The sequence below is a fragment of the Ranitomeya variabilis genome, chromosome 1, assembly GCF_051348905.1.
Source record: "Ranitomeya variabilis isolate aRanVar5 chromosome 1, aRanVar5.hap1, whole genome shotgun sequence".
Classification (NCBI taxonomy): domain Eukaryota; kingdom Metazoa; phylum Chordata; class Amphibia; order Anura; family Dendrobatidae; genus Ranitomeya; species Ranitomeya variabilis.
The window spans coordinates 775,860,341-775,883,349 of NC_135232.1; the positions used below are offsets into that span (position 1 = coordinate 775,860,341).

The 23,009-nt window shown below is 44.1% G+C and overlaps 1 protein-coding gene across 1 annotated transcript in view; it reads left to right on the top strand.

Moving 5' to 3' along the window:
* CACTIN (cactin, spliceosome C complex subunit) overlaps positions 1-21,364 on the top strand; it is a 53,744-nt gene extending 32,380 nt beyond the window's left edge. The window contains exons 4-10 of the mRNA XM_077271957.1: positions 5,225-5,370; positions 6,436-6,598; positions 6,700-6,814; positions 13,520-13,712; positions 19,510-19,632; positions 20,155-20,438; positions 20,722-21,364. Of these exons, the coding sequence (XP_077128072.1) occupies positions 5,225-5,370; positions 6,436-6,598; positions 6,700-6,814; positions 13,520-13,712; positions 19,510-19,632; positions 20,155-20,438; positions 20,722-21,212 (1,515 nt within the window). The 3' untranslated portion in view covers positions 21,213-21,364. The remainder of the gene's footprint in view (positions 1-5,224; positions 5,371-6,435; positions 6,599-6,699; positions 6,815-13,519; positions 13,713-19,509; positions 19,633-20,154; positions 20,439-20,721) is intronic.
* Positions 21,365-23,009: the final 1,645 nt, after the last annotated feature.

Genomic DNA, 23,009 nt, shown 5'->3' on the forward strand with positions numbered 1-23,009 from the left:
TGCTGCGTGTCAAATACAGCGATATCGCTACCTAGGACGCTGCAACGTCACGGATCGCTGGCGATATCGCCTAGTGTGACGGTACCTTAAGATGAAAGCAATCCTGCAAAGCCTGTTCATTTGTTGGATTCCACATTCTAAAGGCCCCGTCTCACATAGCGAGATCGCTAGCGAGATCGCTGCTGAGTCACAAGTTTTGTGACGCAACAGCGACCTCAGTAGCGATCTCGCTATGTGTGACACGTACCAGCGATCAGGCCCCTGCTGTGAGATCGCTGGTCGTGTCGGAATGGCCTGGACCTTTTTTTGGTCGTTGAGGTCCCGCTGACATCGCTGAATCGGTGTGTGTGACACCGATCCAGCGATGTCTTCACTGGTAACCAGGGTAAACATTGGGTTACTAAGCGCAGGGCCGCGCTTAGTAACCCGATGTTTACCCTGGTTACCAGCGTAAATGTAAAGAAAAACAAACAGTACATACTCACCATCTGATGTCCGTCAGGTCCCTTGCCGTCTGCTTCCTGCTCTGACTGAGATCTGGCCGTACAGTGAGAGCGCAGCACAGCAGTGACGTCACCGCTGCGCTCTGCTCTCACTGTACGGCGGCACTCAGTCAGAGCAGGAAGCAGACGGCAAGGGACCTGACGGACATCAGATGGTGAGTATGTACTGTTTGTTTTTTTTGGTAACCAGGGTAAACATCGGGTTACTAAGCGCGGCCCTGCGCTTAGTAACCCGATGGTTACCCGGGTGCTGCAGGGGGACTTCGGCATCGTTGAAGACAGTTTCAACGATGCCGAAGTCGTTCCCCTGATCGTTGGTCGCTGGAGAGAGCTGTCTGTGTGACAGCTCCCCAGCGACCACACAGCGACTTACCAACGATCACGGCCAGGTCGTATCGCTGGTCATGATCGTTGGTAAATCGCTATGTGTGACGGGGCCTTAACTGTTTTAATTGTAGCAGGCTGTTTTCTAACAACAGGTTGGTAGACTGGTGACAATAGTATAAGATTGTGATCAGATTTCCCCAAGGGCGGCAGGGTAGACGATGAATAAGCATTCTTGACATTCGCATAGAGTAAGTCCAAAATAATGTTGTCACTTGTTGTACATTTAACAAATTGATAGAATTTAGGTAGAGCAGTTGAAATTTTAGCCCGATTAAAATCCCCAGAGATTACAGTAAGCGAGTTGGGGTGTTTCATCTGGAGCCGAGCAATGACTCCTGACAGCACTTCACCTGCAGCCTCATGGTTTGCAGTTGGTGGTATGTACCTATTGCAGTACCAAGTGAAAATTCTCTAGGAATATAGTAAGGTCTGAGGCCAACAGCTAGCAGTTCAATGTTCGGACAACAATGGCGCTCCCTCACTGTCACATGCCCCTGGTTGCACCATCCATTGTTTATGTAGAGTATAACTCCTCCGCCCTTTTTTTTGCCGCTCTTCATAGTGTCTCTATCAGCCCGGACCATGTGAAATCCTGGTACTGAAACACTCGAGTCAGGGATCTCGCCGCATAACCATGTTTCAGTAAAACACATCAAACTGCATTCCTTGTAATCCCTCTGGGTCCGTATTAATGCCAACAGTTCATCCGACTTATTTCCCAGTGATTGAACATTCCCCATGATGATGGACGGAACTACAGGTTTAAACCGTCTTCGCCTTGCCTTTAGTTTTTTGCCCACTCTGCAGCCTCTGAAGGTCGCCTTACCTCACTAGGGACACGTGGTCTACCCACTGCAGGAGAAGACATTAGCCTGCGCAGCTCCAGAAGTCGGCCCTTTGAGTAAGCAACACGTTTAGGAACAGACTTTGAGACATCCATCAAAACCTTGGCCATATTAGTCGCACCAAGCATGTCCGTGCAGGGTGGCATACAGTGCACGCCTCCAGACATAGCTGTGCCAATTCCCAGGCAGGTAGTGGCCACCCGACCGTAGGTGCATATAAAAACCAGACCTAAGTTGCAAGGTGATCACAAATGCACTGTAAATCCAGATAGCTGTGGGTAGTAGCAAACATCCAAGGGAAACATTTCAAAGGAACCCAGGTTCAGAAGCATACATCCAGAAGCAGAGGGTAGCAGTATGCATCCAGGGGAAACAAATCGGAGGATCCAAGGTTTAGAAGCAAACATCCAAGGGGAAATCCAAGGGTTCAGCATAAATCCAAGGGAAGCCTTCCAGCGGATCCAAGTTCAGAAGGAGAAGGTACTGGGGAAAAGGTTCCTTAGAGTTCCAAAAACTGAGGTTCAGAAAGAAAAAAGGTTCACGCATAACAAAAATAATTCCTAAATAAAACTAAAACTATTCCTGCTGCAATGGGCTGCCACTAGCATGGCGCCTTATTGTCCTTATCCAGCAGAGAGCAGACAGACACGTCTGCTCTCTTCAGTGTCAGGATGTAACGCTGAACTTTGACGGGCTCTGAAAAGTCCAAAATTGTGAGATGTCTTGCAGAGGGATGCAGCAGTCTTGAAATTGCCAAACTTTTGAAGCGTGATCATCGAACAATCAAGTGTTTCATGGCAAATAGCCAACAGGGTCGCAAGAAGCGTGTTGGGCAAAAAAGGCGCAAAATAACTGCCCATGAATTGAGGAAAATCAAGCATGAAGCTCCCAAGATGCCATTTGCCACCAGTTTTGCCATATTTCAGAGCTGCAACGTTATTGGAGTAACAAAAAGCACAAGGTGTGCGATACTCAGGGACAAGGCCAAGGCAAGGAAGGCTGAAAAACGACCACCTTTGAACAAGAAACATAAGATATTTCTTGGCCCAGTCTTGACGTTTTTGCTTAAGACTGACTTTTCCAAGGTTTTATGGACTGATGAAATGAGTGTGACTCTTGATGGGCCAGAGGCTGGATCAGCAAAGGGCAGAGAGCTCCACTCTGAGTCAGACTCCAGCAAGGTGGAGGTGGGGTGGCATGGGCTGGTATCATCAAAGATGAACTTGGGGGACCTTTTCGGTTGAGGATGGAGTGAAGCTCAACTCCCAGACCTACTGCTAGTTTCTGGAAGACGACTTCAAGCAGTGGTACAGGAAGAAGTCGGAATCGTTGAAGAAAAACATGATTTTCATGCAGGACAATGCTCCATCACATGCCTCCATCTACTGCACAGCGTGGCTGGCCAGTAAAGGTCCCAAGAAAAAATAATGACATGGCTCCCTTGTTCACCTGATCTGACCCCCATAGAGAACCTGTGGTCCCTCATAAAATGTGAGATCTATAGGGAGGGAAAACAGTACACCTCTCGGAACAGTGTCTGGAGGCTGTGGTGGCTGCTGCATGCAATGTTGATCGTAAACAGATCAAGCAACTGACAGAATCTATGGATGGAAGGCTGTTGAATGTCACCATAAACAAAGGTGGCTATATTGGTCACTAATTTTTTGGGGTTTTGTTTTTGCATGTCAGAAATGTTTATTTCTAAATTGTGTGCAGTGATATTGGTTTACCTGTTGAAAATAAACAAGTGAGATGGGAATATATTTGGTTTTTATTAAGTTGCCTAATAATTCTGCACAGTAATAGTTACCTGCACAAACAGATATCCTCCTAAGATGGCCAAATCTAAAAAAACCCACTCCAACTTCCAAAAATATTAAGCTTTGATATTTGAGTCTTTTGGGTTGATTGAGAACATAGTTGTTGATCAATAATAAAATAATCCTCTAAAATACAACTTGCCTAATAATTCTGCACACAATGTAGTCATTCAATTCTTTTTTCCCCACAAAAACAAATTGAGGCTGATCAGTGATGTGCGTCACCGACCATCTCTCAACAGCTGTTGCACGAGCGGATGTGGTTCAAAAAGGGGGGCAAAAAAATAGGCAGGACAAAAAAAAAGTCCTGGCCAAAAGCGGGCACTTGTGTCAATCACTGATGTGTGTCTGATCAGCAGCTGCAAGACGCACGCATGGAGAGGGTGCAAAGAGGGGGAGGGGAGAAAAAAAATGGGGGGGGGAGGGGAGAAAGTCCTGAAAAACGGCAAGTATAAGTGCTGATCAGTGATTTCCGTCACTGATCAGTGCTCGGTGGCAGAAAGTGGGTGGGGGGGATTAGTAAAATCAAGGTTCAGGAAAGGATCGGGAACGTTTTCTTTCTGGAGAAGCAGCAGCCACACCAGCAGTGATGGCACAGGCTTCAAAATGTCTGTGGCACCACAAGGCCCAGAACAGTGGGACAGAACAGCACTATGACTGCTCTGCACATGTCCATAGCTAGAATGAGGAAGTGCAGGGCCGTCATTCTGAGGTCACATTGTGTCTGTGCACTTTGATTGGTGCTATCGGATTATGATGATCGTACAATCAGAGCTGGGCCTGGTGATGCTGGCTTTGCTAGGCTCCAACCTATGATCCTTGCTGTTACAGCACCGATCATAGGCTAGACATCAGTGTTTCTGAAAATGCTGTGATTGGCTGAATTCCTTCGATTGTAGTTGCAGGGGGTGAGGGCCGACAAAACCGTTCCTTGACGACGAGCCCAGGTGCCCTGCTGTTAGAAACAGCAGGCACCTTAATGTGATCACCACGACTGCGGTCGTGGGTTTTCATTTTAAACGTGACGTACCTAGTACGTCCAAGATCTAGAAGTCACTCCCTTCCATGACGCAGGTTTGTCCAAGGTCGTGAAGGGGTTAAAAGCAACCTTCAGGCAGGATTACAGCCCCCACACTATTTAAATCTGCATGCAGGTCTACAGAGACAAGTCCATCAATACCTTTGCGTGGCCAGTCTGCTTCCCCATTACTGAGAAATCATGGTTTGTATTGATATGTAAATGAGATTGTATACCTGACTCCTGTGTCACTCCAGGTCTATTCCCTGCCCATATCTGCCTCTTCCTGCTTGACTGATGGCTCCTTTGCCTGAAATCACATAGCATAGAGGCTGTCAGTCATGTAGGAGGAGGAATAGGCGATGGATGGGAAATGGAACTAGAAAGGATAGAGGCTTCAGATCTTCAGCCTTGTTTACTTATCAATATAAACACTGATTTCTCAGTAATGGTGGAATGGACTGGCCTTATAAAGATGTTGGTGGACTTGTCTTTGAAAGAGCTACATGTGCATATAAATTGTTGGACGGGTGAAATTCCACTGACCAATTCACTTTGACTTTCATTTTTTCCCCCAGAATTACCCATCAGTCTGGAGTGTCTGTGTCTGTTTCTTGGGCTGTTATAATAAATATTATTTCTTTTATGAAGGTTAAGCAACTAAGGTTAGAAAGGGAGAGAGAAAAAGCCATGCGAGAACAAGAACTGGAGATGCTGCAACGAGAAAAGGAGGCCGAACACTTTAAGACCTGGGAGGAGCAAGAAGACAACTTTCATCTTCATCAGGCAAAACTGCGGTGGGTACCAACTGAGGTTAATGATACATTAGCATTTCTCAACATCCTACATTCTAACCTGAACTGCGGCATTTGTCACTAAATAACATGATGTAACCCCTTAACGACCACCGATACGCCTTTTCACACTGGCAGTTAAGGGTACTTATTCCTCAGCGCCACTTTTTAACGGCTCTGAGAAATAAGGGTATAGCGCCCCCCAGCATCGGAAAATCTCAAGGGTCTCATCTGATAGTTGAGACCCTGGAGATTTTCACATGAGGGACGGTTTTTATGGTCCCCTATCACATGAAAAAAAAAAAATCCAATTTTTTAAAATACAATTCTCTTTCCTCTGATATGATCTAACATATCAGAGAAGAAAGAAATGGGGTTCTAGAGCCACCTAGTATCTCGGCCATTCCCTATGCCCCCTCCTGCTCCGGCCCTCCTTGTCATCTTCATGGAAAAAAAATGGGGGACACAATGCGAATGCCGGGATCTGCCGTCCGGTACCGGGCAACAATAGGAAATTCAGATTATTTCCTTTTAATCACTGTGATAGGTTCAATCAGTAATCAAAATAAAAAAAAAAAAAATAGAAAACCAAATCCCCTTTGTCACGCTCTTAGTTAGAAAAAATTAAAAAAAAATTTTTTTTTTGAATTTGTATCTGTTCTTTGTGGTTGGGATTAGAATTAGGGGTTTTTCAAAAGTAAAAAAAAAATGGCAATATGATGGCTAGTATTGAGCGCAAGTGCTGCCCGATACCACATCCACTTGGCTTCGGTTGTTGCTCCTGGCTGTATGTAAACATAGAAATTTCCCTTGCAGAATGTTGTTTTTTTATTGTTATAATTAAAGATATATTTTAAGTACTTCAGTGTTTATGCCTCCTTGTCCCTATGATTTCATAAGGGATTTTGTTTTATATGAAGTACAATATGTCACGAAAAAACAGTCAGTGGGATTTGTTAAAGCATTCCAGAGTTATAACCTCATAAAGTGACAGTGGTCAGAATTGTAAAAATTTGGCCTGGTCACGAAGGGGTTAATGGATTTCTTATTTCTATCTTTCAAAAACAGATCTAAAATACGCATTAGGGATGGGCGTGCAAAACCCATAGATCTGCTGGCCAAGTACATCAGTGCTGAAGATGATGATTTGGCTGTTGAAATGCATGAACCTTACACTTTCCTAACTGGACTCACAGCCTCTGATCTTGAGGACTTGCTGGAAGACATTCAGGTGAGTTGTTTTTTGTATCTTAGTACAGGCAAGGCTGGGTTAATTTACATTTAGACAGAAAAATGTAAATATTTATTACTTACTATATGTTGACTTTCTAGATCTACATGGAGTTGGAGCAGGGAAAGAATGTGGACTTTTGGAGAGACATGACCACAATCACAGAGGATGAAATTTCTAAACTGCGCAAGCTAGAGTCGTCTGGCAAGGGACCAGGTAAGGGCAATTTGTGTTACATGATTCATTTATCATATTTTTTTTGTACTAATAAGGCGTGCCTTACTCTAAGACGCATCCTGGTTTAGACTGCAGAAAATAGGAAAATAATTTTTCCTTTTAATTAAAACTTCCCTGGTGATGTAAAGTGGAAGGGTCATTATCACTAATTTTAATGTCCTAGGGTAGAATAGGGAGGTAATAAGAATAGATTTAGCATCTGTCTGCAGTGTTATACACACAACACAGGTCTGCTACATATGCACATATACATAACTCACAGCTCTACTACATGTGCATATATAGACTCACAGCTCTGCTACATGTGTATATATAGACACAGCTCTGCTACATGCGCATGGGTAGACACATGACTCTGCTACATGTGCATGTGTAGACGTACCGGCTCTGCTGCATGCGCATGGGTAGACACATGGCTCTGCTACATGCGCACGTGTGTACGTACCGGCTCTGCTGCATGTGCACGTGTAGACGTACCGGCTCTGCTTCATGCGCACGTGTAGACATACGGGCTGTGCTATATGCGCATGTGTAGAAATACAGGCTGTGCTACATGCGCATGTGTAGACATATCGGCTCTGCTACATGCGCATGTGTAGACATTCCAGCTCTGCTACATGCGCATGTGTAGACATTCCGGCTCTGCTACATGCGCATGTGTAGACATACCGGCTCTGCTACATGCGCATGTGTAGACATACCGGCCCTGCTACATGTGCATGTGTAGACATATAGGCTCTGTTACATGCGCATGTGTAGACATTCCAGCTCTGCTACATGCGCATGTGTAGACATACAGGCTCTGCTACATGCGCATGTGTAGACATACCGGCTCTGCTACATGCGCATGTGTAGACATTCCGGCTCTGCTACATGCGCATGTGTAGACATTCCGGCTCTGCTACATGCGCATGTGTAGACATTCCGGCTCTGCTACATGCGCATGTGTAGACACAAACACACTATACGGTACCGCATCTTGCACTTCCTGATCGGCATCTGTACAGAGGCTCCTGCAGCAGAGCAGTTGCAGGACCTTCCACTTGATTAAATCAAGCACCTTTCAAGTCATGTGATCAGTCACATGACCTGAAAGTTCCTGGAATTACTCATGCAGAAGGTCCTGCAGCCACCGATCGTTTCCGGTAGCCTCCAGGAGAGAGGGCAGCTCTCTGTGATTGGGAGGATGCAGTGTCTACGTTATCCTCCATCACAGGAAGCTTCCTCCTGATTATAAGACGCAAATACTTTTACCAAGAGTGTTTCTTGTTAAAAAAGGCGTCTTCTACTCTGAAAAATTCCTTATATTGTTTTTAGCTCATTAACCCCTTCTCGACATCCGCCATACATGGACGGTGCAGGGAGAAATGCATTAGCCCAAACGGCCATATACATACAGCACCATGATTTTGCTGGATCACAAGCAGAACAGGAAAAATTACCCTGTTGTAACCCAGCCAAGGGCTTGTTGAGCCGTAGAGATGAGTGAATTTGTTCGGGTTCCCTGTTATTCGGCAGGCTGAAGAGGGAACCCGACTTCCAGGATCGCGCCTGCTGATCGGCGCCGCAGCGGCATGTGTCGCAGCTGTGCCTAACAAACAGGCTCTCCATGCATGTGCTGTGCCAGGGACACAGCCGCGACACATGCTGCTGTGGAACCGATCAGCTGGTCAGCCGCAGCGCTCCAGGTATCCGGGTTCCCTCTGCAGCTTATTCGGTAAGCGCTCTAACTTGGCAAATAAGAGGGAACCCGAACACATTCACTCATCTCTATTCAGCAGTCTGTGCAAATAGGTCGGAGCACGGACTGGCTGCGGCTATCCTGACCCAAGCGTGGCGGCCACATAGAAATATGTCTGAAGCTGTGACTTTTGGCAGCAGCCAGAACTTAGCGATATACAGGTGTAACAAAGCAGCCCCATACATTACTTGGTGGCATCAGCAGAGCACTGCGCTTTATCTCCCATTGTAGTGATTGTTGTGCGGTTATTGGCAGCAATGTACCCGGTTGTTGTGCTCTGCCCGTCCATCGCTTAGTTCGGGCCATTGTCAGAGCAGTTTTCAGCTGATTGGTGGCGGACCCATCAGATTGCGTATTAAGATCAGTCATCAGTTGCAAAGTCCTGGACAACCCGTTCTGCAATTTATGGAGTGCATGTTTTCAGAAGCACAAGCCGAGCACTATATATTGGGCAATAAAATGACATGTTTACAATTTTCACTCTGCAACATTCACTTCGCACTATTTTTGGAAAATGCTAGTGGGGTCAAAATAGTCACTACATCTGTAGATAAGAGTTCAGTTTGCGAAAAGAACCACTTTGTGTGGATTTTTGGTGTTTTGACAGAGTAGTGCCCACATACTACTCCAGGAAACGCTTTGTGGTGCTTCTTTTTTTATGAGCCCTGCAATGCGCCCACATAATAGTGTATGACTGTATGTAGGGTATTGCCACATTTGGGAGAAATAGAGTAATACATTGAGTCCTTTTTTTCTTCTCCTTGTTCTTACTAGCCTTGGTAAAAAATTAATTTTTCATTTTCACAACCCTCAGTAGTAAAGAAAACTGGAAACACTTTTTGGAATAAAAATGGTCATTACACCCTAGATGAATTTCATGAGGGGTTTAGTTTCCACATGGGGTCACTTTGGGGACTTTCTAGTGCATTGTGGACTCTGCTAGTGGCGACCACGAACTATTACTGTCAAATGTGTGCTCCAAAAGCCAAATAGTTTCCGACCACATGTTGGGTTTTGCTTTTTGGGTCCATTTCCTACTATTCCTTCTTAAGAAAATGGAACATTTAGTGCTAAAACAACATTTTAGTGGAAAAAAAAAAGGAATTTTTTGTTTCCACAACAAAGCAATATAAAATTTTGTGAAGCACCTGAGTGTTTAAAATGCTCAGCACATCTATAGATGAATTTATTGAGTTGTGTAATTTCTAGTGATGAGTGAGTGTACTCGTTACTCGGGTTTTCCCGAGTATTTGTTACTGTTCGGAGACTTAGTTTTTGTCACCTCAGCTGAATGATTTACAGCTACTGGCCAGCCTGAGTACATGTGGGGGTTGCCTGGTTGCTAGGGAATTCCCACGTGTTCAGCCTGTCTAGTAGCTGTAAATCATTCAGCTGAGGTGACAAAAACTAAATCTGTGAACACTAGCAAATACTCGGGGAAAACCCGAGTAACGAGTACACTCGCTCATCACTAGTAATTTCCAAAATGGGGTTACTTTGGGTGTTTACTGCTTTTTCAGTCTCATTGAAGGTTGTGAAAGTGGCGCCCACAGACTATCCCAGGCAAATGTGCTCATCAGAAGCCAAATAGCATTTCCTCCTTTCCGAGCCCTGCTGCATGTAAAAACAATAGGTTTCCTACCAACAGCAGAGAGATGAGGATAAATAGGAATAAAACCTATCTTTGATAATTAATTAAATAGGAATTATGCCTAATAAGACACATGACAAAAACAAATCCCACTGTAACGAGCAAGAGGGTGAAAAAACATTCCCATAACAAAAATGCCCAATGGGGCCTGTGCCATATAGTAAATGGTTCGATATCACCCTGTGCAATTGCTGAAGGAAGGTCATCCAGTAGGAACAGGATGGTCTTCCTTCAACAATGAGATGCTTAGTTTCTTTTAATAATCTATATATATATAATCATTAGTTGGCATTTCCGGCCGCTGTCCCCGAATCCCATAAGGCTCCCTGGCAGTGTGCACTCCCGGGTAGCAGATGGTGCTGTTGTACACGGACAGCTTGTAGCAGGCAGTGCGGAGCACATGTAGTGGCGGTGCTGGCGGGCAGACACGGTTACACAGCACTTTTCGCACAGAGCTGGACGGCTGCCCAGTCATTGTGCCGCAGCAGTCACGCTACATAGAGAGTTCAGGCGGAGTTTTGCACAGTGAGTGCACGGCGGCAGAGGAAACACACACACCCAGAACATGGGCACCGATAGCGGTGCAGCCAGGACCCTGCTGGACGGAGCGGCCACCCTGCACCTGCACACGGGCAACCTGATGAACTGGGGGCGGCTGAAGAAGAAATGTGTGGCCAGCCCCAGCGAGGAGGTGAGTGCGACCCGGCCGCGTCCTGCCGCCCTCAATGCAGACCTGACAGCTGCGCAGCACAGGACATGCTGGGAGTTGTAGTACAAAGACCTGTCATAAATGTGTTTAAAAAAATAAATAAAAATATGCTGTTGCTTATCATTGCTGCCCCTTCAGTTAAAAGCTAGGCGAACATACATATATATTTATCAGTTGGGACTTGCGGCCGCTGTCCCCAAATTCCACAAGGCACCGTGGCAGTGTCACTTGCGCCAGTGCGAGTGACATACACATCTCCGCTATTCCCACACAGGCGCAGGAACATCCACAACTGTAAGATATGTTGGAAAGCGCAAACGGTGTGAGACATGTCCGCTGCTCCTGTCAGCACCACTAAGCATACACAGATGTTAATTTCACCGCACTCCCAATGCGATCGCATCGGGCCTATTTCTAGTTATCAGTAAGTTAGTTTTTATTCCCATTTATCATATCTTTCTCTCTCTGCTGCTGGTATGATATTGAACAGAGACTCCCTTCACAAAGAGGGCATTGCTTGGCCCAAACAATAGTTTTTGATCACCAAGGGGTGTATTTTCCTAAATGGGGTCAGTTGCGGGGAGTATCTGCTGTTTCAATGCTTTTGGGGCTCTATAAATGCGACATGGCGTCCACAATCAGTTCCAGACAAAAATTACTCTCCAAATGTCAAATAGTGCTACTTTCTTTGTGCCATACCGTGTGCCCAAATGGTAGATTACAACCACATGCCAGGTATTGAATTGATCAGTAGAAATTGCTGTACACATTTCTAGGTGCATTTTCTCTTATTACAACTTATGAAAATGAAAAATTTGAAGCTGAACAGCATTTTACATGAATGTCATTTTTCATTTATTTTCATATTTTTATGTTTGACATTAGTCCAACATGATGCAGATTAGGCTGAACTTGATGAACTAGAGGAAAGCAAAAAACCCATGATCCAGATGCCAATTGCCCCATATTAGGCAAAAAATTCCTTCCCAACTCTACATATGTCAGACTAGTTCCCTGGATCAACGCCACATCACAGAATGTAGTACCCATAACGTGCTATTATATGTTTCAAGAAAGGCATCAAAGTCCTCCTTGTACTTTTGTAGGGAATCAACCATTACAGCAGTGGTCCCCAGCCTTTCTGACCTTGAGAGCCACATTCAGCTCTGCAAGAGGGTCGCGAGCCACATCCAGCTCCTGTCCCCCTCACAGTAGTGGCAACCAAAGCCCCTATTACGGGTATAATGATAACCAAAGATTTTCCACACAAATCACCCTGAAGCAGTATACCAAGCTCCAGGGGTTCCCACCACATTCAGCATTCTCCCATCACGCACTCCCAACACAGTCACATCCAGCTTCAAGCACCTCCTCTGACCGGTAGTATCATCCTGTCTCCTGCAAACCATACTTAAATTATCTCTAAACCCCCAAGACCAGTAGATGTGTACCCAGATCTGCTCTTCTCTGCAGGCCTACTCACAAAGCTCACCATTTTGAGATGTGCTCTTCATACCAGTTTACTAAATCTTGAGCTAATGCACCAAGTTGGCAGACAGCCGCGAGCCACAGTTCATGGGACCGCGAGCCACATGTGGCTCCCGAGCTACAGGTTGGGGACCGCTGCATTACAGTATTATGTGGCAGATTTCCATAGTCTCACTGCTCTTACAATAAAGTAAATCAACCTTTGGGTAGCACCAACCACAGCCTCCCAAGAATGCTGTTCAGAGAAGTGTACGGTTTTCCTTCACTATAAATCTCCCATTTAATAAGGGCCCACAAGTTCTCAATAGGGTTTAGGTCAGGTGAGGAGGGGGCCATGTCATTATTCTTTCATCTTTTAAGGCTAGTCAAGCAGTGGAGTACTTCGATGCATGCAGTTGGAGCATTGTCCAGTAGACAAATCAAAGTTTCCTTGAAAGATGCAGACTTTTCCTGTACCACTGCTTGAAGAAAGTGTGTACTAAAAACTGTCAGTAGTTTTGGGAGATGTTTTTGAGTCCAATTGCAACCTGAAAATGGCCAACTAACTCGTATTTCATAATGCCAGCCCATAGCAGTACTTCACTTCCGCATTGCTGGCGTCTGAGTTGAAGTGGAGGTCTGTGCCATGGGTACATCTATCTGGTCCGTCAAGAGTCATTCTCTTCTCATCAGTCCATGAAGCATTTGAAAAAATCTGTTTTCATTTCAGCTTTTGTGCCTTGTTCAGTGGTGGTCGGCCATGTCTCTGAGCACCTTGTACATCTGGCCAAGGAGGTTACAGCTCTGGAGTATGAGCACTGGAGGATAATGGGTTCCTAGTCACTTCACATTTGATTCCTTTCAAATCTTTGGCAATTGATGTGCATTTTTTTTTTCTCGCATTTTTGTGACCCTGTTGACTGCAACAAAATGGTTGAAGGTTTTGTGGTAACGCCCCAATATCATAGCAACTTCAAGAAAACGTGCTCCCTGCACACCTTGGTAAAGAGGGTTGTATCCTAAGGTCACACCCTCCCTCGTTAGAAAAGAAGAAAGACGAAATCAAGATTGAATCAAAATCATTGATTTAAAACTTTATTTATTTTTTACTTTCAGGAGAGAGACGGGAGGGGGTAAATGCCTCCGTCAGCACTGATGTGCAAGCTGTATTTAAAGGAAAGACCTACAGCCAGCTACAGGTCATATCTCAAGGGATTGAGAGCAAGATAAAAGCAGGTGGGCCAAATCTTGACATCGGTTACTGGGAGAGCCTGCTCCAGCAGCTTCGTGCTTACATGGCCAGAGCTAGGTAAGGAAAGATTGTCTGCATCTTGCAATTGTCTTACATTCCTGATAACGATCATAAGCAAAACTGAGCTGGTCAGCTTTTGTCCATTGCAATCTACCGTTTCCTGCAAGTGGATGTGACAAAGTCCAGATTGCAGGTGACTTCCCACTATTGGGCGTACAGTTGTGCTTGTGCCATCCACAGCAGGTGCCAGCTGTTATACACATCCTGGCGTCCGCTACGTGTGCCAAGACCAAAGAAAGCTCTGATCCCATCACTTAAACCTCTTAGATAAAGCTCTCAATAGTGATCGATCACTTTGTTAGCCCTTCGCCACCCTTACAGAATGATCGTAGGGTGCAGATGGTTGCTCTGGCCTTACACTGTCTTCTATATCACTCAGCCAATCACTTGATAACACACATTATAGAACAGAATTCTACAGTGTATTATTCATGAGATCCAAGGATTATATGTCCAAGGACCCAGGACTGGTAAGCACTGTAGGAAGAGAAATAAAAATGTGTTTTTAAGTATTAAAATAATAAAATGAAAACACAAAATAACTTGGAAAAATGTTTGTTGTTAACCCGTTCACGAGCTGCGTTTCCGAAAAACCATTGTTTATATACTGCATGACAATCACGCGGGCTCACGCTGAGCGACGCCGCAATCAAATGAGGGTGTCAGTTGACACCTTAAAGCACCCGATCACAGGCATTTAACCCTTCTGATGTCAATAGTGACATTGATGGGTATCGCAGAAGGTGGGAGCTCCCCCTCTGCTCCCATCGGCACAACGCTGATGATCTCCATCGTGACCCTGGGCCGAAATATGGCCACGGGCTCACCCAGGGATGGTGGTCTGTAAGGCTACTTTCACACTAGCGTCGTACGACGCATGACGAATTTGCATCGTTGCGACGTACCGACGCTAGCAGTGAATGCGCCGCACAACGGGGGCAGCGGATGCTGTTTTTCAACGCATCCGCTGCCCCATTGTGAGGTGCGGGGAGGCGGGGGCAGAGTTCCGGCCGTGCATGCGCGGTCGGAACAGACGGGAATGACGCACCAAAAAACGGTACATGCAACGTTTTTTGGTGGTGACAGACCAACGCAATCGTCGCACGACGTTTGCGACGTGTGGCAATGCGTCGCACTGCGTCGCTAATGCAAGTCTGTGGCGAAAAAAACGCATCCTGCAAGCACTTTTGCAGGATGCGTTTTTTCTACAAAACGACGCATAGCGACGTGCAGTGCACGAAACTAGTCTGAAAGTATCCTAAGCTAAAGCTCAGAGCACGAGCTGACACGGCTCCTCCCTGCCAGTGATGCACAGATCTAATGCCCTGCATTGCAGAGTAAAAATATTAATCCAACAAATACATTTATTTATGTAAAAACAAAAATAAACAAAGTACACATATTTGGTATCGGCACATTCGGAACGACACAACCTGTAAATCTGTCACACTAGTTAACCCCTTCAGTTAACATAAAATAAAGAGGCAGAAAACTATGCTTTTTCATCATACCGCCGAACAAAAAGTGAAATAAAAAACGTTCAAAAGGATGAATGTAAATATTAAAATAGTATAGCTGTAAATGTTATCGTATCCCGCAAAAAACAAGCTGCCATTCAGCTCAGTCAGTGGAAAAATAAAAAAGTTATAGATTTCAGTATAAAGCGATGCAAAAATAATTTTTTTCTGTAAAATAGTTTTTATTATGTAAAAGTGCCAAAACATAAAAAAAATATATAAATGGGGTATCGCTTTAATCATACTGACCCTAAAAATAAAGCCTCCTTATCAATTTTGCCACATGCTGCACAGAATAAAAAAAAATTCCTGAATTGCTGGTTTTTGTTCATTCTGCCTCCCAAAAATAGGAATAGAAAGCGATCAAAAAATGTCATTCAGCAGAAATTGTGGGACGAATTTTGGTGCCGTTTTTACCCATTCCCCTGTGTGAAAGTGTAAAATCTGTGGCTAAAACAAAATTTTGGTGGTAAAAAACGTAATTTTGTGACACACCTGTGGTGTCAATATGATCACTGCACCCCTAGATTCATTGAGAGGTATAGTTTGATAAATTGGGCCTCTTAGTGGGGGATTCTGCTGTTCTGGCACCTCAGGGGCAATGCCAATGTGACATGTCACCCTCAAACAAGTGCAGCAAAATCTGAACTCCAATATGGGGTATCTGTATACGCTGGAGAAATTGCACAACAAATTTATGGGTCCATTTTCTCCTGTTACCTTGTGAGAATAAAATAAACTTGGAGCTAAAATAACTTTGTTTGTGGGGAAAAATGTGATATATGTTTTTTAATTATTATTTTCACGGCTCTGCGTTATAAACTTCTGTGAAGCACCTGGGGGTTCAAGGTGCTCACTACACATCTAGATAAGTTCCCTGAGGGGATCTAATTTCCAAAATGGGGTCACTTGTGGGGGTTTCCACTATTTAGGCACATCAGGGGCTCTCCACACGTGACATAACGTCCGCTAATGATTCCAGCCAATTTTGCTCTCCAGAAGTTAAATGACGCTCCTTCCCTTCCAAGCCCTGCCGTGTGCCCAAACAGTCATTTCCCCCCACATATGGGGTATCGGCATGCTCAGGAGAAATTGCACAACAAATTTTGGGGTCCATTTCTCCTGTTACACTTGTGAAAACAAAAAAAATGATCTGAATTAACTTTTTTCCACAAATTTTACATGTTCATTTTTTTCCTTTCACATTACTTCAGTTCTTGTGAAGCACTGAAGAGTTAATAAATGACGTGAATGTGGTTTTAGGCATCTTGACGGGTTGCAGCTTTTAGATTGGAGTCACTTTAATGTATTTTCTGTCATATAGGCTCCTCAAAGTCACTTCAAATGTGAGGTGGTCCCTAAAAAATGATTTTGTAAATTTTTGTTGTATAAATGCGAAATCGCTGGTCAACTTTGAACCCTTATAACTTCCTATAAAAAAAAAAAATGGTGTAACAAATTGTGTGATATGACTCTGGTTTAAGTTTGAAAATTGCAACATTTTTTAAATTTCCCCCAAGTTTCCATTTTTTTTTTTTTTTTTTCCTAACAAACACGCAAGCCGTATAGAACAAATTTTACCACTATCGTGAAGTACAATATGCCACAAAAAAACAGCGTGAAGCGCTATTACCTCAGTCACCGTGGTCAGAATTGAAAAAATTGGTCCGGTCAGGAAGGTGAAAACAGACATCGGGGTGAAGGGGTTAATGGCATTCTGAAGCTACCCAGCACCTAAACCACCGCTGCAAGGAGGAAATAAACTTTATTGCTCTCAGTAGCTTTCAGGTTTCGGTCACGGGGGCGGCGCCAACACAGGTTCAGTCACTGCTCTGTGTATAGAGAGCGTCAGCTGTAACCGCACCCCTGGTCCTAATGCAGAGCCAGTGTCAGTCTGGGTCAGGGGCGCGGTTACAGCATCAGCGCCGCTTCCGTGACTGAAACACGAATGCTGCCGGGAGGAATAAAATTAGATCAATGTATGATTTTTGGAGGTGCTGTCCATTCTTTTTTTCAACATATTGCATGTCCTTTTTTTTTTCTTTTTTTTTTTTTTCTTTTTTCTTTGGCTGTGCACTCCTCCCATTTGGCACATGTGATTTTAAATTAGCTGGAGGCTGCAAAGAAATGGGTCAAGCTCATTTGTGCTCTCACTGAAGAGCTTGAGGAAGGTGAGTTTCAATGCTCCTTTCATTTTTTGTGGGTGCTGTGTGGTGGCCATTGTTGCTGTGGCTTTGTGCTGGTGGGGCGGCGCGGTCTGGAGTCATAGGGGCTCAGTCTTGCAGCATGGGTGCTGTGAGGCACAAGGCCGTCTTCCCTGCCGGTGCATTGCCGCTGCGGCGGTGGTCGGCGCACAGCTCCGCTCCGTTAGGGTGGTAGGACCCACTACGAGGTGTGACGTGGCAGTGGGCTTCATACAGTCTGATCAGAATGTTAAACTAAGAACTTCATTATATACAGTGTGACCATAAAGTCATGGTGCACTTTTGACCAGTCACTGGAAAGCAACAAAAAAAAGATAAAAATGTGAAATCTGCTCCAAATAAAAGAAAAACTCTCCCAGTTTCATACCGATCACCTTATCATGCATCAGGCCACACCACACGTTCACTATAGGGGTGTTGCGTTCGTACTCAATGTAGGCATGAGGATGTTCAGCAGCCCATATTCGGACGTTACTGATGAACATGTGCACAGATATGGAAGGTCACCTCATCGCTAAACAGAATCTTCTGCAAAATCTTGCATCATTGTCGATCTCATGAAGCATATCTGTAGCATCGTTTGGGTCTATCCGCTGGTATGATAGCGTGCAACAACCGCAACTTGTACCCCGTAAACCAGTGTTTCTTTAACACCTTATGATTACTGTAGTCTTGCTGAGGTGTAATTGTCGAGCACACGCACGCGCAGATTTTTTAGGGCTCTTTAGGTAGCTATCCCATATAGCCTCTACAGACTCATCACTGACTGATGGCCTACCAGAACGGGGTTTCTCCACCAAACTTCAACTGCTTTTCCCACCAAGTGTTCTTATTCCTATGTGGTGGCGCTTCATTATAAACTCGCCGATATTCACATAGCACTTTGGTCATGGATTCGAATTTAGCGAGCCACAGAGCACACTGAACTTTCCTCTGTACTGTCCACATCTGGCATGGAAAACCACACTGCTGGCATAAGCTTGTGGTTGCATGATGTCACAGACCTGGCAGTGTATTAATCAGAGTTCAGTTTATAAGGGGTTAATCAGACTGGGGGCTCAGCAACAGCTTAAATGAGTTTGTGTTGTTTGATTGGTTCTTGTTATCTCTCCTCATGGTCAGGTCTCATGATTGGGCCAGAGAGAGGGTGCCAAAATGTAAACTATAAATAGATCCTGTGACTGGTCAAAAGTGCACCATGACTTTACGGACACACTGTATATTTTTGCCTAGCGGCATAAGATGTGGGGGTGTAAGTGCCAGCACCGAGCAGGTTAACAATGCTATTAACCACCAGATTAAACCAATATCTGCAGGTTAATAGTATATTTTTCATGTGACAGGTTCTCTTTAACATTTTATCCAGCACGATGAATAACAAAAATTAAAATTAAAAAAATGTGGCAAAATTGTTCTGTGCCTATTCTTTCCCATAAAGTTGTATATACCTTATTCCTAAAAAAAAAAAAAAAAAACAAGCCCACATAGGACTATGTTGGGAAAAAAAACATAATTATGGCTCCTGGAAGTGTGGTCTGGTAAAAAAGCCATAACTGGCTGTGAGTTAAACAGGCTGGCTGGGGTTAAACATCCCATTGTCGTTGTATGCGCCAGTACATTGTTTAGGAGGGTACCGTTCACTTGCCCCTCACCTACTGTAGACTTCCAAATGTTCGTGCAAGCTCTGACGCCAGCAGACTAACTCCTCTCCTCTTCTGCCTTCCTTTGTCCCTTTTGTCAGAGGATCCAATTTAGAACCCTTAGCTATATACCTTTTCTAGTTTACAGTTGGCCCCCTACATGCCACGTTGGGTGGGGTTAAAGTTGCCATTGTTAGAGTACTGTGATTTTCTTACACATACAAAACGTCTCTCATGGTTGCTCCATCTTGCTATTTCAGCATGACCGCCACCTGTGTAACACCTGCTCTGACCTTTCCATGTTCCTTATAGATCGTAAGCTTGTAACGGTTGGGTTCCTCTCCAGTGTTTCTCTTGAACAGTTTCCATTTGTCTGTCCTACAGTCTTCTTTTTTGCTTACTACAGTGCGATACATGTTTGTTTCCCTCACAGGCTTCGAGAACGTCACCAGGATGTTTTACGTCAAAAGCTATTCAAGCTTAAGCAAGAACAAGGGGTAGAGAGTGAACCTCTGTTTCCAATCATAAAACAGGAACCAGTTTCCCCTGATGAAAGGTAAAGCCATAAAGTAGTGTTGCTATTTAGTTAAAGGGGTCATTCAGGTTTTTGGAAATCCTCAATTGTTCATTGTCCTGCATTGATGACATGCTGACCACAAAGCAACGATGGAGGTCCAGGCGAATAGTTGGCTGCAGCAGTCACATGCTTGTCATTAGTATGTCATCCCTGTGGGATTAGCAGGATGCAATGGATCTGCCAGGTAATAGGTATTTTGTTGTTTTATCACATCTACTACTTTGATGTCATTTTTTTTAATTAATATTGGACTGCCCTTTTTTAAATATTTGCTATAAAATATTTCTGATAATAGTTACCGGCTTGTACCACTTGACTAGGTTGAAAGTGAGCACTTGTTTAGGACGAGATTTGCATCTTCTTAAAGCCTTAATAATCGAAATATGGAGGTACAGATGTGAGATTTGTGTGATTGGCTTAATCTATTTTTAAATTTATTTCACATCTCAATAATCTCACTAATTTTTGCAATTTCTTGTTCTCCAATCTATTAAATTAAAGACAAATTAGGGAGGAACCTTTGCCAGAGCAACCTGGCTCATCCACTGAAGCTGCAGCACCTGAGGAATCTAAAGAGGCAGCAGATGAAGAAGGTAAAGATGAAGGTGGAGAGTCTGTCCTCATGGAAGAAGACCTTATACAACAGAGTCTGAATGATTACGATGCCGGCAGATACAGTCCCAAGCTGCTGACCAACCAGGAGTTGCCCTTTGATGCACATGTAGTTGACTTTGAGGAAGACCAACAGAGACTGGTGTTGTGCAGACAGCAAATGCAGGTGACAGGTAAGGCGGAGGTGGACATGTAAGACATCAGTAATGTTGTATTTAGTATTAAACTTCAAGAGAAGCCCTGGAGATTTATCAAGTGCTGAGAACACTCATCTCAGAAATGTGGCATACTTTTTTGAGATGGGAATGGGTTGTAGAACATCATCCTTGTGGCTATATGAAGCCGAAGTACAAATACTTTAGGTTCCGTTAGGTGTATACTATTTGTGTGTATGAAACTTGTATACTACTGGCATGTCAGTGCCTCACTAATTTGGAATACCTTTGCTGTTTCCAGGAGATGCCAGTGAGAGCCCTGAGGACATCTTTATCCGAAAGGCAAAAGAAGGCATGGATGGTGATGAAGCTCAGTTTAGTGTGGAAATTCCAGTCACAAGCAAAGCTTATCTGTGGGCAGACAAATACAGGCCTCGAAAACCTCGCTTTTTTAACCGTGTGCATACGGGCTTTGAATGGAATAAGTATAACCAGACTCACTATGACTTTGACAATCCTCCTCCAAAAATTGTGCAAGGCTATAAGTTTAATATTTTCTACCCTGACCTGATTGACAAACGATCAACTCCTGAGTACTTTCTTGAGGCTTGCCAAGACAATAAGGACTTTGCAATTCTTCGATTTCATGCAGGACCACCATATGAGGATATTGCTTTCAAAATTGTGAACAGAGAGTGGGAATATTCTCACCGACATGGTTTTCGCTGCCAATTTTCCAATGGTATTTTCCAGTTGTGGTTCCACTTTAAGAGGTATCGTTACCGAAGATGACAGATAACAAGATTTATTTTCCTACTTGTAAATGTTGATTGTATAATGGACTGTTAATATAAAAATGAATACATCTGCTCTTGTCCCTGCAGCCATGTCTGCTTTTATATTATTTAGTTTTACAAATAAACAAAACTACTTGCAGAAATTGAGTGGATCTGCTGGTCACTAAATGGTCTTAATCAAATCAGTGTTTCTGTTGTGTTTTATTGCTGGTGTCTTTTCCTTAACTGACACAAATGCCATATACTATAGACCAGGGGTTACCTACCTATGGCTCGCGAGCCACATGTCTCATATGCTCTTACTGTGTGGCTTGTGGCGTTCTGCTATCTCAGCGCATTAACACTGGACAGAGTCGCTGATGGGCACGTTGATTTGGTCCAGATCTCTAAGTGTATGTGCACACTATCAGGAATGGCTCAGTATTTGCTCAGGATTTGACGCAGGTGAAATCTGGACCAAATCTGCATCTGATGTCACTGGCAGGTCACCTGCATTTTTTATACATTTTTTACATGCATTTTCTATGCGTTTTTTCATTGCATGCGATTTTCTTTGTCACTTGAAATAAAGCTAATTGAAAGTCGGCTTCTGGGAAGGAAAAAAAAAAAAAAAGGGATTTCCTGTTTGCAGATATATTGGGGTATGTTCCCAAGTACAGTAAACGCTGCGGGTTGGACGCTGTGTACATCTGCAGCATTCAACCTGCAGCGTCCAGCTATTACAGCATAATGGGTGGGATTTCAAGAAATCCCATTCTCACTGTGTGTGCACCAATGCCTACGGCTCACCCGCAGAGACTGACATGCGGCTCGTCTTTCCAGACCACAGCATGTGTATTTATGTAGCGGAGACACTCAGTCTGCTGCGTAAATTACCCATAGACTTTCATTAGATGCGGTAAAACCGCATTATCTTCCTAGTCACATGCGCATTAAGTGCTGGAACGCAGCTTACTACACATGTGTACTAATTTAAATAAGGTGAATCTTGTGACACAGCCGGAATTACATGACACAGCAAGTGGAGGAAAGCATAGAGAGAGGTCCCCTCATTTTTAATAATAATTGAAAAAAAATAGCGTGGGGTCCTCCTATATATGTTAACCAGCCAGAGTAAAGCTGACTACTGCGACTGGTATTTCAGGCTAGTAAGGATCCAATGTCCATGAACCTTACCAGCCTGATAATACCAGGCCGCAGCAGTCTGCTTACCTTGAATGATTAGCAAAAATAGTGGGATCCCCTCCAAAAAAAATAACATGGGGTTCCCCTTATTTTTGTTAACCAGCCAAGGAAAACGCAAACAGCTGCGGCCTGGTATTTTTAGGCTGACGAGGCCCATGGATTTTGGCCCTCACCAGTCTAAAAATAGCAGCCCGCAGTTGCCCCACTATTGGCACATCCAAAGATGCGCTAATTGTCGTACTTTATCCTGCTCTTCCCACTTACCCTGTAGCAGTGGCAAGTGGAGTAATATTTGTGGGGTTGATGTCACCTTTGTATTGTCAGGTGACATCAAGCCCACGGCTTAGTAACGGAGAGGCATCTATAAGACACCTATCCATTACTAATCCTATAGATATATGGTAAATAAAGGCACACCCAGAATAAAGTATTTTAATTGAAATAATGACACACTCCTTTAATATTCTTAATTAAACCATACTACTGCATCGCCTATTCCACCGAAGCCCTCGATCTCCTGTAAGAATTAAAATAAAAAAGCAACAATATCCTTACCTGTCCGCCGAGCAGATATACATCCTGTCCCATGACGAGTCCAGCTCTGCTG